The sequence below is a fragment of the Ruditapes philippinarum genome, unplaced genomic scaffold, assembly GCF_026571515.1.
Source record: "Ruditapes philippinarum isolate M1 unplaced genomic scaffold, ASM2657151v2 ctg421_1_1_1_1, whole genome shotgun sequence".
Taxonomy (NCBI): domain Eukaryota; kingdom Metazoa; phylum Mollusca; class Bivalvia; order Venerida; family Veneridae; genus Ruditapes; species Ruditapes philippinarum.
In genome coordinates, this window is record NW_026858341.1 from 401,105 (window position 1) to 415,430 (window position 14,326).

Consider the following 14,326-nt stretch of genomic DNA (forward strand, 5'->3'; position numbering starts at 1 on the left):
AATGAACGCCCAAAATTGCAAAATTGAAAATATGCAAGTGACGATGATGTCACTACAACTTGTCGTATTGAAAGCCGTCTACTGAATATAAGACGAATTTATTTTCATTGCTCATTTTAAAATTGCAAAATAAAATCAGGTAATTTCATTGGCTATTCTAACGTGAAATGTAAAGGAGAGTGCTTGTTATTCTAAATTAAAATTGTAAGGTAGTTCTAAAAAAATGCAAAGGATAGTTGTTGCCATCATAAAATAAAATGCAAATGATAGTTCTAAAATAAACTTTTATGTATGTTTTATTATGTTGTGGATTGGTTATTACATATGCAAATAAAGGCCAGTTTTACTTCGGCCGAGTATCTTTTCAAAGATAATTCTTGTTACCCATTCCACGAGATCAACCATCAGAGTATTTGTTAAAAAGATAAGTGTCAGATGTTTCAAAATAATGAATTCACAATTTTTCGTAAAACTGACAACATCCTGCTTAAATATAGTTATCCTTTCTCACAATCTTTCTTTCCAACCAGGATGTCAGATTTATCATCTTCTTTATAAATTAATGCAATAAGGATGTTTCTGTATTTTTATGTGTTTGTTTGCTTCGTACGTTATCTGATAGAGTCACTTAAAAACATTTTAAGCAATACATTTGTATGCTACTAAATGTACAAAACCAAAATTGTATAATCCGAACTATTACTGATTTATTTTACATTTTGTTTATCTCGATAGTACGGAAAAGTATAAGTGCCATGTGTGTGTGTTTTTTATTTCGACTTGCTAATTTGAGATTTCGAGTTACATAACTCGAAATTTCGACTCGAAATTTCGACTGAATAACTCAAAAGTTTGACCCACTATCTCGATATTTCGACTTACGATTTAATAACTCGAAATATCGACTTACAAACTCAAAATTCCGATTTTCTCAGTCGAAATTATGTGATTTTATGTCGTCAGAATCGGATAAGTCGCAATTAGATATGAAAAGAACAAAAGACGATTTGAATAAAAGCACAAATCTATTCAAGGTTTAGACAAAAACTCGGATAAGTTATTTGTAAAAACGGAGAAATTAGAGGAAGAGTTAGTGGACCTAGAATCGCGATAAATTCGTAACAATTTATTATTCTGCGAAATACCAGAGGAGGGCACCGAAGAAAACCGTAAGCAGCTAGCAAAAGACTTCTGCAAAAATATATTGAAAACCTTTTCCGCCAATGAATTTGTGTTCGACAACGCATATAGAATTGGGCAGAAAAAAAGGTTCGAAACACAGACCTGTGGTGGTCAGATTTCATTACTTAGAGGAGCGCGAAGCTGTCCGGAAATTGTCTTTTGAAAGGGATATCGCCGACTCTATGAAATCAACAAAAAAGGGCGTTTGAGCCCAACTACATTGAAGTGCCATGGAGGCACGAAAACCACTGTATCCAGTTATGGAACTCGCCAGGCATTAACATAAAAACGTAATATTCATTGGAAAAAACTTTTCATTAAGGGGGAAGTGTACATACCAGACGATGCGATGGAATAGGAAAAACTACTATATTATATATAAAAGTATTCGTCTTTAAAGTACTCTTCTGTAAATTATATAAAATGCATGTCTTTCTATTATCGCGGAATCGGCTAAAATTTTGTTATTTGTTTTATGCCAATATAACTATTTGATTTAAGTTGAGTTAAAATATATAAATTAACATTTGGGATTTTTTTTACAAAACTGAGGATAAATAAGTTTTCAAATTTGTGATAAGTCTCTGATATTTTGAATAAATGATCGAGACAATATCTGTTATGGAGGATTACATACCGACTTCTTAGTGTCAAAATGATATTTTTATAGATTCTCAGTTGAGATTTTATTTTTTCCTATATACCTATTACGGATGTGAAATGTTGTTTTCAGATGATCATTAGAAATGATACATGGGTTTCTGTATCGCGCAGACTTACTAATTTATAAACAATTATTGGTCTAATCATAAGATTCTGTAAAATGCGTAATGAACGCGGAAAGGCGTTGCATTCATCGTATTTACTTTTGATATAAGAGGTAATGTGATACAGTCGGCATCATACTTGCGTCCACCTTTATTAAGCGACTTTTTTTATTAGGCATCCTCTACAAATCCCGCCCGATGATTTTTACTATGTAAGATCATTCTATTAAACGACGGCTATATATCGCGGCCTGCATCCACTAAATGTTGCCCAAATATACAAAATTCAGTGTTTAAGTATCAATTAAACGGCCGTGACAAACAATCGTCGTTCAAAAACGAATAAATTTACAATTTAAGTCGTTTCAAAATCGGATAAAATCGCTGAAAACGAAACAAGCATTTTCCAGAACGTAATATTTACTTAGCCATATTTTGTCAGAGCAATAAACAACTACAACACCGCATTTGTCATGTGCTAAGAGTGAACTCCCTTCCTGTAAAAAATCGAAAATGACCTCGGAACGAGCGAAAAAATGACAGACAGTTAAATAGACCGGAGAAATCGAATGAGAAAATCGTACGTGGAATTCTGAGTAAATAGCAAATGGCATCGTTTCTAATCGAAACAAAACGTAAAACGTAGTGAACAACACATTACTGAGAGGTTACTTCACTGTTCAGTTACTCTGAGCTCTTCCTTGTCGGTGTTGTAGGTGCTCATATGATGCTTTATAAAAAAATCTACCCATTTAATATGACCTTTCGACAAGTAAGCAAAACAAAAATACTAGATCTCTAAAAAACTAACTGAATCTGAAATTTGGTAGTGGAAAAAAGTAATTGCTAAAATAATAAAAAAATATCTGGAGCTCTGGCTGATGATTTGAAGGTATGCTCTGCAGGAGATGTGCATGGGCATATTAACAATATAAGACAATATGCTTTGTTTCATGGTCACAATGTCCTGCTTGAAAGTATTATGACCGTAAATCACATTTTTACCTAAATTTCTGCCAAAATTCAAAAACAAAGACATATTGATGACTCAAATTTTCCGGAATTCTATTGGAAACCACTTTATTAAAATACCACTTTTTGGCAGTCCCTTAAGTGGTCTCTAAATACAATATTGACTGTACTTATCTTTTTGTTAGGATGCAATTCCAAAGTCCTGTGGTAATACAAGCTTCTTTCACTACACGGCACGCTGTCTAATATGTATGTGTAACACGATTAATATTGGACTTCCACATTAATATTGGACGACCTGACGTACTGTATTAAAAGTACAGTACATCAGAACAAAGGGATGACGTCATAGTAGTAATTTAATCATCATTAAGTTTGGAAACACCACGATAAACTTTTAACTTAAGATTATTATATCCTTTGCAAAATACTTTCATATTTCTGATAAATAAATAAATATAAAACGATCACGTAATTCTTATTCGTTCATGTTTTGTGTATGTATCAGGGTCAATAATTCAGATAACTTAATATATTGTAGATTGTTTAAGTTATTTCTCTTGATTTCACGCAATTTTAATCATGTGACAATTTCGTTTTTGTTTGTAAAAAGTGTCAGAACCGTTCACTATTTAAGGAACAAGATGTGTAAGTGGCCGGATAGCTCAGTCGGTATTGCCGCGGAACAGTATTCAAATCCTGGTCAAGATGCACATTTTCCTCACCCCGTGACATTAAGCTGCAAGCAGAAACGTGACTGAATACATTGGCCGAGACGGTTATACAGGAAACCGTCTCATATAACAAGCCAACAGCTAATGAATAATAAAATATTACTACCTTTATTTAAAAGAAATATACTTTTTAAAGTAATGTCAGGAAGGAATTTCCCCTATTTAATGCGGTCTTTGTTTATTTTGTAATAGATGAATATATGTCACGATTCAGAACTGTTTACAATTAAAGGGAGAAGATGAATAAGTCAGTAGAGCCAAGGAACAGTCTCCAAGGTGCCCGAGTTCGAGTCCAGTGTTTTAAAGATTGTACAAGGATTGATAAAAAAATTTTGACCCGATATACTTCTGGTAGTAGTAAAACTCAACTTATGTTCTTACTTTTCAATAATATCGCCCTCTACGTCAATGAACTTTGCACACATGTTCCCCGACTTGTTCCTCAAAGAACTCATTGACCGCCTCTATGACACCTTCAGTGCTTCCATAACGTCTACCACGAAGCTTGGTTTTCAGTTTCGGAAACAGGTAGAAGTCAGAGGGGCCAAATCCGGAGAATATGGGCGAAGGGGAAGAATTTTAAGGTCGCCGTCAGTTGCAGCAGCCATCACAATTTGAAATGTGGGAGCTGGCGCATTTTAGTGCATGAGCAGAACGCCTTGAGTCAGTTTGCCACCCCCCCCCCTTTAACGCGCGATTTCCTGACGCAGACGTCTCAATTTGTCTGCATAGTACGTCTGCATTGTATGTTCCGTTTATGGTACGACCTTGCTCATGAAAGTCAATCATGATTATCCTCTGACTATCCCAAAACATTGAAGCCATCATCCTTCCTGCTGATGGCACCCTTTTGAATTTCTTTGGAGGTAGTGAGCCAGGGTGCTTCCACTGTATGCTCTTTTTTTGGATTCTGGATCAAATTTCTGTCTCGCTACGAGGATGAACCTAATCTTATATACCGGATCGTAACTGAGTTTGAAATATATGCTGTGGTGTTTACAGTTAGCCAACGATTGTCTTTATAGAAACCACCATGAAATCTGCAGTACCAAACATTCTCCTCTGGATGAAGTCGACCGAATTATATTTTGAATATATAAACGCTGGATAGGATGGCTGGCTGTCAAACAAACATTCAGGTTTAGATACAGCTGAATTTATAATTGCAAGGTGACCAAGGTCATTTGCACATCCGCCATTACTTCTGTTGATGTAGAAACGACGATCATGTAGATAGTTTAAGATATGTCCTTTAATTGAGAAATAGTTGAATGTACTTGTGGAAGTTAAGTCTGGCCAACTCGAGTCAATAACTCGGCTCTTATCAAACCAGTTGTTTAAATCGCTATCTTCCCCGTTGAAGATCACGTATGCAACTTCTTTGTCAGAATCATAGAATGCAAATTTAACCAGCTTGATATCAAGGTTTGACCAGTTGTCTAAGACGTTATCCCGATAGTGTAAACCATGAGAACGTTTCATAGAAACTGGTTTGTCTGGATTTGAATTCTTTCCTGAAAATGACGAAGCATAAAATAACGCTCACTTGTTTAATTTTAACATGATAAATGAAAGATTGGCAAATAAGGAGATTAATTAATTAAACATACAAAAAAGACATAAAGGAAATTAAGCTGCTATATTAAATAACAATATTAGAAAAACATATAATTATAGCGCGGCGACTTCTGCTTTTTTATTCATTATACATTTTGACCATTCAATTTACAGTGTTCACGAATCAAAATAAATCCATCAATGCACATTTGTGAAACTGAATGTGCTAAATTTGCTCAAATTGTAAATTCCTAGCATTAAAAACAATTTAAAACATTAAATTGTTGTTACGTTTTGTTACAAATTTATTTATTTCAATTAAGTATTCAGCGGTTTTCTTAACTAGCTTATGATAGTTTAATCTTTTAATTTTGATATAGGTATGACGTTACCTTTATGTAGAGAAGGAAGAAACGTGACCAGGTAGATATCGTGAAAGAGATGTCAGATTGATATGACAATGTTTAGGAGGAAGATATGTTCAATCAGATATGGAAATATTTAGGTTAGACATACCCAGAAAACTGAAAAGGTGTTAAATATTCTTATTGTTGAAAGGGAGTAGTATTTTTGTTTTTTACCTTGTTTTATTTCAAGCTATTTTGTTTGAGTTCTTAATAGTTTTGTCTATTTGTTTGCAATCCTTAGACTCTTGTAAAAGGAAGATCCCTCAAGAGTAATGAAAACAATTGTGATTGAGTGCGATTATGAGAGACAATTTATCAGCTTAAGTATACGATTTTCAACACATTCTTGCAAACCATGACGCCTATTGACTAGAACAATATTATAAAACTGAAGTGAAGTACAGAACAACGGATTACAGCTGACACACCACATTTGAAAATGAACTTTGTGAAAATGAACTTTTCGAAGAAAAGTAAACGAAACAAATGATAAATTAGAAGGTTTATTGTAAAGATTGTTTGTATGTATAAAATACCGTCCATCCAAGCATGTAAACACTATGACCATTACCAGATGTCCCTCTAAATACCATCCTCCAACCATCTTGCTCTAAATCCTCCGTCTTCAGTACATTCATACCACTGTTATGTAAGGGTAAATATGTAAAGTTTTATTATATATGTCAATATCGGAGATATCCGAACGATGTAGCACTTGTTATGATAAAAGAAAAATCATATTCATGGTCGCTCGCTTCCAACATAATGTGATAATATCTTTATATTATTAACGTTTAATACATTAAAAAGAAAGTTTAACTGATGTTTTTCCGTTTTTTTTTTGGTGTTCTTTGAAGTTATTAAAATATGTTATGAAATATAGTTGATATCATTTCGCCGAGTTTTTCTAAACTTACTTTTAATATGATTATTTTGAAATAAAATTCATTTAAACCCTATTTATCTCACTTTTCATATCTGTACAAACAAGAAAATTGCTTTTATTCTTCGGCAAGAAATGTTGTTTATAAAATAAAATAAAAAAAATAGATACATTAAAGCTTTTCTTTTTATTTTCTTTCGAATTCACATTATATGACAAGGGCAGTAAAGGGTTTTTATATGATTCAATATAAAACTTTATTTCTGATGTTACGATTCTAAAACTATGTTATATCTTTAATTGAATTAATTGACTTTTAAAGATATGGTATGCACATGAAATGAATACAGGAACATCAATTTACTTTTCTGCTTTAATGACTGTTATGTGAACGACATAGTATTGACAAATATTTTACCGAGACAGTTTTGATCTGGGTAAGATACTTTTCACTACAAATGCTATATAACATTCTGTAAAATTCATGTATAAACACACAAAAAACCTAACATAGGAACCATACATTTTTTTGAGAAAATAGGACAAGTTTATTTAACTCGATTAGGGTTCATAAGCGTTAAAAACAATGCAAAACTTTATAAGGATAACTTTAAGTTAGTGTATGCGACTCTGTTACTGTATGTGTTATATATCTTTTCTTTTCAATATACATGTATTTACACGTATATAACATAATATTACGTTACTTTCGGAAGAAATAGTGACAATAAGAAAGAATTAGATTAATAAATAAAATAATATGTCAATAATTTGAAATAAGCAATAGCGCGAACAAACAAATGAGTAACTTGGAAATTGTTAAGAAAATTCTTTACCTGACAGCTGATGTCTCCAATGGATGTGATTGAACAAATTCGATACTAGTATAGCCCAATGTGAGAAAAGCCGTCAAATCCATAAAGACACCATTTTTGGAATGTGTAGTAAATGTACGCTTCTATAACAAATGTCGGTATAGTACCTGCTGAATTTGCCTGCTTCTACGCTCAAACACTAGAAAGGAATCTATTATATCTGTACCAATCTAAACCATGTAAAGTAATAGTTTGAAACGTAATAACCCGATGAAAAAAGTTACGCCTATTTTGTCCTGTTATTATTATCTTATTCATTGTATTATATAATGATTAGCTTACATAACAAAAGCCTTTTCATTTGTCTATTTATCATAAAGAAAAGCTTATTTGTCAATGTAATGACTTAGCGTTGTAAAAGAATGACTTTTGCAACAATTCTATTTATATCCCGAATACATTAGTTAAAAATACTTTGTATGTTTTTCATGCAAAACAAAATTCTTAAGGAAAAATGAATAATTCTCGGAAATAAAACAAGTGTCATATTAGCAGAATGTAATAAAGCGATATGTTAAAAGAAGAGTTACCAATTCTTTGAGTCAATGGCTACTTTTCTTATATATTGATAAAACTTGTACAACTTCTTTAAACGTTTATTCAAACAAATATAAATAGATGCCGGTTTATTTTCTCCATGTCAGTTTTTGGCAAATTCAAACCTTTATTTTAGTCGCTTAAAAAATTGAAAACTATCTGAAATTGTGACATTATTTGACAGGTTTAAAACTTAATGTGTGTTGTTTCTATCTTTACTTGTTTTTGTAAAAATGCATGCGAAGCTTGCATTTGCCATGACTTTGACTTTGTCATGTGAAAATAGTTTTTTTACCATGGCAAACTTATTTTGCCAAGGCAACTATACTGACTTAATGAACGTCTACAACGGCAAATTTGACAATATGCAAGTGATGTTGGTGTCATTACAACTCAACAACGACTTTCATGTCGAAACAGAAGCATCACGTTTTTTGTTGTTGTTGTTTTTGTTGTTGTTGTTGTTTTGTTTCTTTTCAATTTTCTTTTCACACAACTGAAAACAGCCTTCCTAATTAAAGTTTATGTTTATCTCTCTTTCAATTTTTCTTCCAACAACGAAGACAAATTTGTTATCCCCTTTTTATAAATAAAATGTTTTTGGCTTTTGATGGAAAGCGGTTTCGTTTGTCATCGGAAAAATTGACTGATGCTTTTAAAGCAATAATTTGTTTGATACTACATGACGTGTACAAAACCACAATGTATCTCAAAATATTACTGATTTATCTTACCTCGTACTTTTCTCAATAGCATTTATCACTTTAGTGAAGTCGTGCTGCTTTATTGACATTTAAGGTTATTAGCCCAGACAATTCAATCGACATTCCTAAGTTTAAAATTTATTCTAAGTTTAATCTAGTTTTCATCATTTAAGGTATGACAATCCCTTTGCATTATCTTTCCTTTGAAAAGTTATTTAAATCGGCTAGAATTACTTCTACTACCTTGAAAGTAAAAGCCTTTTGTTCACACCCTAGAAGACTCAACTTGTTCTTTGAATTTTTTTGTAGTTTGTTGAACTTCATAAAATACAGGTCAAGATCAAATATGGATAACTACATAGCTATGGCCCATTTTCAACTTCAATAAAGCAAAAAATAAACATGTTGCTTTCACTTTATTACTTTTCATGTAGTTAATGGATTATTGAAATTATTTTACGAGAACAAATGTATAATCTTCAAATACGGATTGAGTTTAAATTTGGGTTTAGTCCACTATATTTTAACATCGCTTCTTTCTTCTTTTCTTCTTTGATTTTGCAAAGAAATAGTTTCCACATGCGTTCTTTAGGCGTCAAATGATTCGTATAGTTTTCAGAACACGGCTGAAACAAATGAAATACAGGTTGAAATTTAATTTGGGTTTAGACAACTAAATATTTACATAGATATAAATATATGTTAACTATCAAAGAGATATGATATCTTTAAGTATTCAAAGGATTGTACACTTATGTAGCATTATTTATATACACGTTGAGTTCAAGTTTAAGCACAGAATACTTAATATTAAGGTGGTTTTGGTTTATTTTCATGTACCAATTTCAAACTTGTTTTGGTGATTTAAGATCTTTCTTGGTACAATTATTTGTACAATGTTGTCTTATTTTCTTTAAACACAACTACTCTAACAACAATAATTCTTCGATGGACCCTTTTCAAAATTAATTAAATGGTTTCGGTCTGTTGAATATGTAGGTTAATGGGACAACTGTACTTATATGGTAAAAGCACACATTTAAGCCTTATTTTCTCAAAGTAAAATGCCTTAAGCTGAAATATTTGGCATGTGGTATTGCCCTGTAGACCATCACAAAATGTACATGTATCTAAATCTTGTCCCTTGGGGCAAAATGTTCCACGCCCCAAGGGGTCACGATTTATACTAACCTCATAGGTAAAATATGTCTAAGTCTTATTGTATGAAATATCGATGCCTGAAGCCTGAATATTGGATATATAGCATTGCCTTGTGAACTAACAAAAACATATGTGAATCATGACCAATGAGTCATCATTCGTCCAACCCAAGGGGGAACTTGATTTATATAGACTTGTGTAGGACTTTATTTTCACTCATTCCAATACTAATTAACCTAAAACAATTAAACTTCATATGTCGAGACACCTTGATGACTTCTACCAATCACACACATTTTCAGGTCAATAGGTCAAAATCACTGGTACCGGTTATGTAAAAATCAACAGGTCATAAATAAAAGTGAAAGTGCATATCGAGGGTTGACCGCTTAAACTGCAGTATCTAAATATATGAAGTAAAGAAGGACATACACATTTGCGGATATTTCAAAATTACAAATTGTACCAGTTCATGTTACATGTTGAATTTTACTTAAGCCGGTGCTTGGTGGCGTGAACGGTAGTTTGCACTTGACATACCGTCTATGAACAGGCTCAATCAAACCGAGCCTGCAACATTTTCAATTTTGTCGTGTTGGGCTCTCTTTAGGGATTCTTATTTTCTATATTTTACAACTGTTCTACGATTAACCCTTGATATACATAGTGACTTCATTCTTTCTATGTGGATACATCTTAATATATCTAGTCCTCAGGTGACTGACTGGGGCCAATTGCCCCCTTTGTTATAAATGGAACATTATTCCTTCTTGTTAATTGCATCATTATCCAGGTTGTTGTTAAGCTGAGAGAGTTGTCAATTTCGCATTTAAACACACTGCAGGAAACAGAAATGGCAAATCGAGTTGCAACTATCTTTTTTAAAAGCTTACCTTGTGAATTATTATAATAGCCGACATGTTCTGAGTGAGAATTCGTAAGCGTATGCGGCACGCTTGTTCTATTTTTACAAATGACGTACTATTATAAAAGTATCGATATGGAGAAGAAGACACTGTCAACGTTACAGGTAAGTTATGTGTATTCATTTCTGTTCAAGCTCACCTTCGTTCCTTATCTATATACATGTATATATCTATATACATGTATATATTCTACTAGAAGGCTGAATGAGTTACAAGTCATTCCTAAAAAACAGGAAAATGTATTTACTTTTCGTAGGTTTTAATTGATTTGTTAAATAAATGTAAAACATAAATGTCATGTATTTGAAAACGATCATTATTTAAGTTGCTTTATCAGTATGTTTGTATATGAACGTTTACATGTACAACGTTATCACATTGAATAGATAAATCGCCTGATCACGTCAGTCAAGGAGTCATACAAATAAATGAGATTAGAAATTAAGGTCATAAAACTAAACAATATCTTCAAAACCAATCACGAGTTGGAAAAGGAAATATTTAAATATTTGTGATGTAAAGTGCTTGGTGAGTTGTTTTATATATTTTTTTTTGTTTCAAAAATGGTAAAATTAGTTATTTTCTTAAAGGGACTGCTGTTTTTAATGTTGAGAGTCCTAACTGCATTTTATTCAGAGAATTTTGTATCATCTGATAAAGGCCTGTACCAATAACGTGTGTACAATTGTTCGGATCATTCCCTAACTCTATTTATTTTCAGAATAATATTCTTATAATGCAAAATGACCCTTAAAATGAGAGGTTTTGAATCGCTTTGCACTCATATCGGGGAAGGAAACGCACAAATAAATCGAATTTTTATTTTAATGTATTTCACAGATCTTTCAAAGTAAGTGTTTCACAAGATTATGTTAGAATTAAATAAAATATGTTTACAGGCTTTTCTACCTCGGTAAAAGCTCCTTTTATAAATAACAAACAAAAAAACAAACAAAATACAAACAAAAAAAACACATGGAAGTAGTTTAAAGATCTTGTAACTTATTTTTATATATCATATATATGATGCTCAAATGAATATTAATTAATATTGTAAGTTCCAAAAAACTCATTATTTATAAAGATACTTCAAAGACTTTCAACATAGCGACCCAAATAATTCGCGCAACACGTCGTCTCAATATGGTGAGCATTTCTTTGAAATAAATGTAAAATCCGACTTCAAACAAAAACGATGTTATGGGCCGGACACGATTTCGAAGGTCACAGCAAGGAACTTCAAGGTAACGATCCGGTCGTCCAAATGTTGCGCGCGACAGGTTGTCTCAATATGGTGATCATTTCTGTGAAATAGTTGTTAAAGATTTATTGATGATCATTTCATAGAAGACTTTATGAACTGAACCATTGGTGTTCCTACAAACCTCTGTACGCTAAAAAATGTCATCAGAAAAAGAGACGTTGCATACACGTAGCATAGCAATAAGTTTAACAGTAAAAAAACGGAAACGGAAATGTCATTGCAATAACAGTTGCAAATGGTTTGTGTTCTTATAAGTTATTTTGTGTGTTTGAACAAATTACGGTATTGTGACACTGGTGTTAACGTTCAGCCAACGCTTGTCTTTATCGAAACCACCATGAAATCTGCAGTACCAAACATTCTCCTCTGGAAGAAGTCGACTGAATTATATTTTGAATATATAAACGCTGGATAGGATGGCTGGTCATCGAACAAACATCGGGGGTTGGCAGCAACAGAATTAATAACTATTAGGTGACCACGGTCATTTGTACACCCACCATAATTTCTGTTGATGTAGAAACGACGATCATGTAGCGTGTTGATGAAGTGACCTGCAATAGAGAAATAGTTGAAGACACTTTTTGACGTCAGGTCTGCCCAGCTTGAATCAATCACACGTTTCCTATCAAACCAGTTGTGTATGTTGCTGTCCACCCCGTTGAAGATCACGTATGCTACCTTTTTTGTCAGTATCATAGAACGCAAATTTAACCAGCTTTATACCAAGGTTTGACCAGTTGTCTAAGATGTTATCCCGAAAGTGTAAACCATAAGAACGTTTCATGGAAACTGGTTTGTCTGTGTTTGAATTCTTTCCTGAAAATGACGAAACATAAATAACACTCTATACACGTATACTGTTCAATTTTAACATGATATAAATGTAATGTTGGTAAATAAGGATATCAATTTAGTAAACATACATACTAAAAATGGAACAGCTTTAATAAATAACATTATTGGAAAATATACAATTACAGCGGTGTGTCAAATGCCTTTTTTATTCGTTATACATTTTGACTATTCAATTAACAATGTTGATAGTAAACAAAACTGAATCCATAAATGCATATTTGCGAAACTTATTGTGTTTAAGAAAATGAAACAAAAATGCTTAAAATGTAATCAATCATTAAATTCCTAGCATTGAAAACAATTTACATTTTTTAATTGTGTTATATTTTATTATAGCTTTATCAATTTCAGTACTTTAATTTTAAGTATTCAACATCTTTAAAGCAGCTTAACATGGGTATGACATTGAAGAAACGTAGATATTTATTTACACCAGGAAGATATCTGGAAAGAGATGTTCAGGTTGATATGACATTATTTAGGAGGAAGATTTGTTTGTCAGATATGATGATATTTTGGTAGACAAAAACGAAAACTGAAAACGTTTTAAATATTCGTTTTGTTGAAGGGGAGTAGTATTTCTTTTGTTTTGTTTTTTAAATGTTTTAGATGTTTTATGTCAAGCTATTACATTTGACTTTCTAATCGTCCTGTCTACTTGTTTGCCTCGCTTACTCTCTTGAAAAAGGGAGATCCCTCAAGAGTAATGAAAACAATTTTGATTGAGTGCGATCATGCAAAACAATCGAAAATTTAAGCAGTATACGATATTCAACACAATACAATGTTTTGCAATTCATGACTCCGATTGACTATGAAAATATAATAAAACTGAAGTGAAGTACATAACAACTGATAACAGCTGACACATCACAATTGAAACCATCTTTGTGAAAATAAAATTTGCGAAGAAAAGTAAGCGATGCAAATAATAAATGAAACGTGGATTGTTGAGATAATCATTGCTATTAGTGATAAAAGTACCGTCAATCCAAGCATAGTAAACACTATGTCCATTGTCAGATGTCCCTCTAAATACCATCCTCCAACCATCTTGCTCTAAATCCTCCGTCTTCAATACATTCATACCATTGTTATGTAAAATGTTATCTTAAAGTTTATCACATAAATCAATATCGGACAAGATGTTTGACCCATAAAACACTTTTTATGAAAAATAAAATCAAAATCATGGTCGTACGTTGCCAAAGTGATATAATAATTTCTATGTCTCTGTATTATTCGCGTTTAATAATTAAACGGATAATTAAACGGTGAATTATTTGCCGTTTTCATGTGTTCTCTGAATACATCAAATTATGTTAGAAAATGATGTACATTTGATGTTATTTTTATAACTCGTATATGTGGTCTGATACCTATGCATAACATGTGTTTAATGGCAGAAATATTAAACATTGATTTACAGAAGAAATAGATCGAACAATTACTCGGGTTTGCGCCTGGTAAGAGATAAAAGTGTTGTTATTTTGAAACGA

General features: G+C 32.3%; 1 protein-coding gene across 1 annotated transcript; it reads right to left on the reverse strand.

Moving 5' to 3' along the window:
- Positions 1–4,648: 4,648 nt before the first annotated feature.
- On the reverse strand, positions 4,649–13,915 carry LOC132752903 (uncharacterized). The gene is made up of 2 exons (XM_060743310.1): positions 13,812–13,915; positions 4,649–5,169 (listed from the first exon to the last, which is right to left on the reverse strand). Exons 1-2 carry the CDS (start codon positions 13,912–13,914, stop codon positions 4,658–4,660), a joined length of 615 nt encoding a protein of 204 aa, XP_060599293.1. The 5' UTR covers position 13,915; the 3' UTR covers positions 4,649–4,657.
- Positions 13,916–14,326: the final 411 nt, after the last annotated feature.

Excerpts from the sequence above, each read along its gene's own strand:
- LOC132752903 (XM_060743310.1), bottom strand. The coding sequence starts at position 13,914 with ATGAATGTATTGAAGACGGAGGATTTAGAGCAAGATGGTTGGAGGATG. Across the intron at positions 5,170-13,811 it reads TTACTATGCTTGGATTGACG|GAAAGAATTCAAATCCAGAC; the intron begins GTACTTTTATCA and ends CGTCATTTTCAG.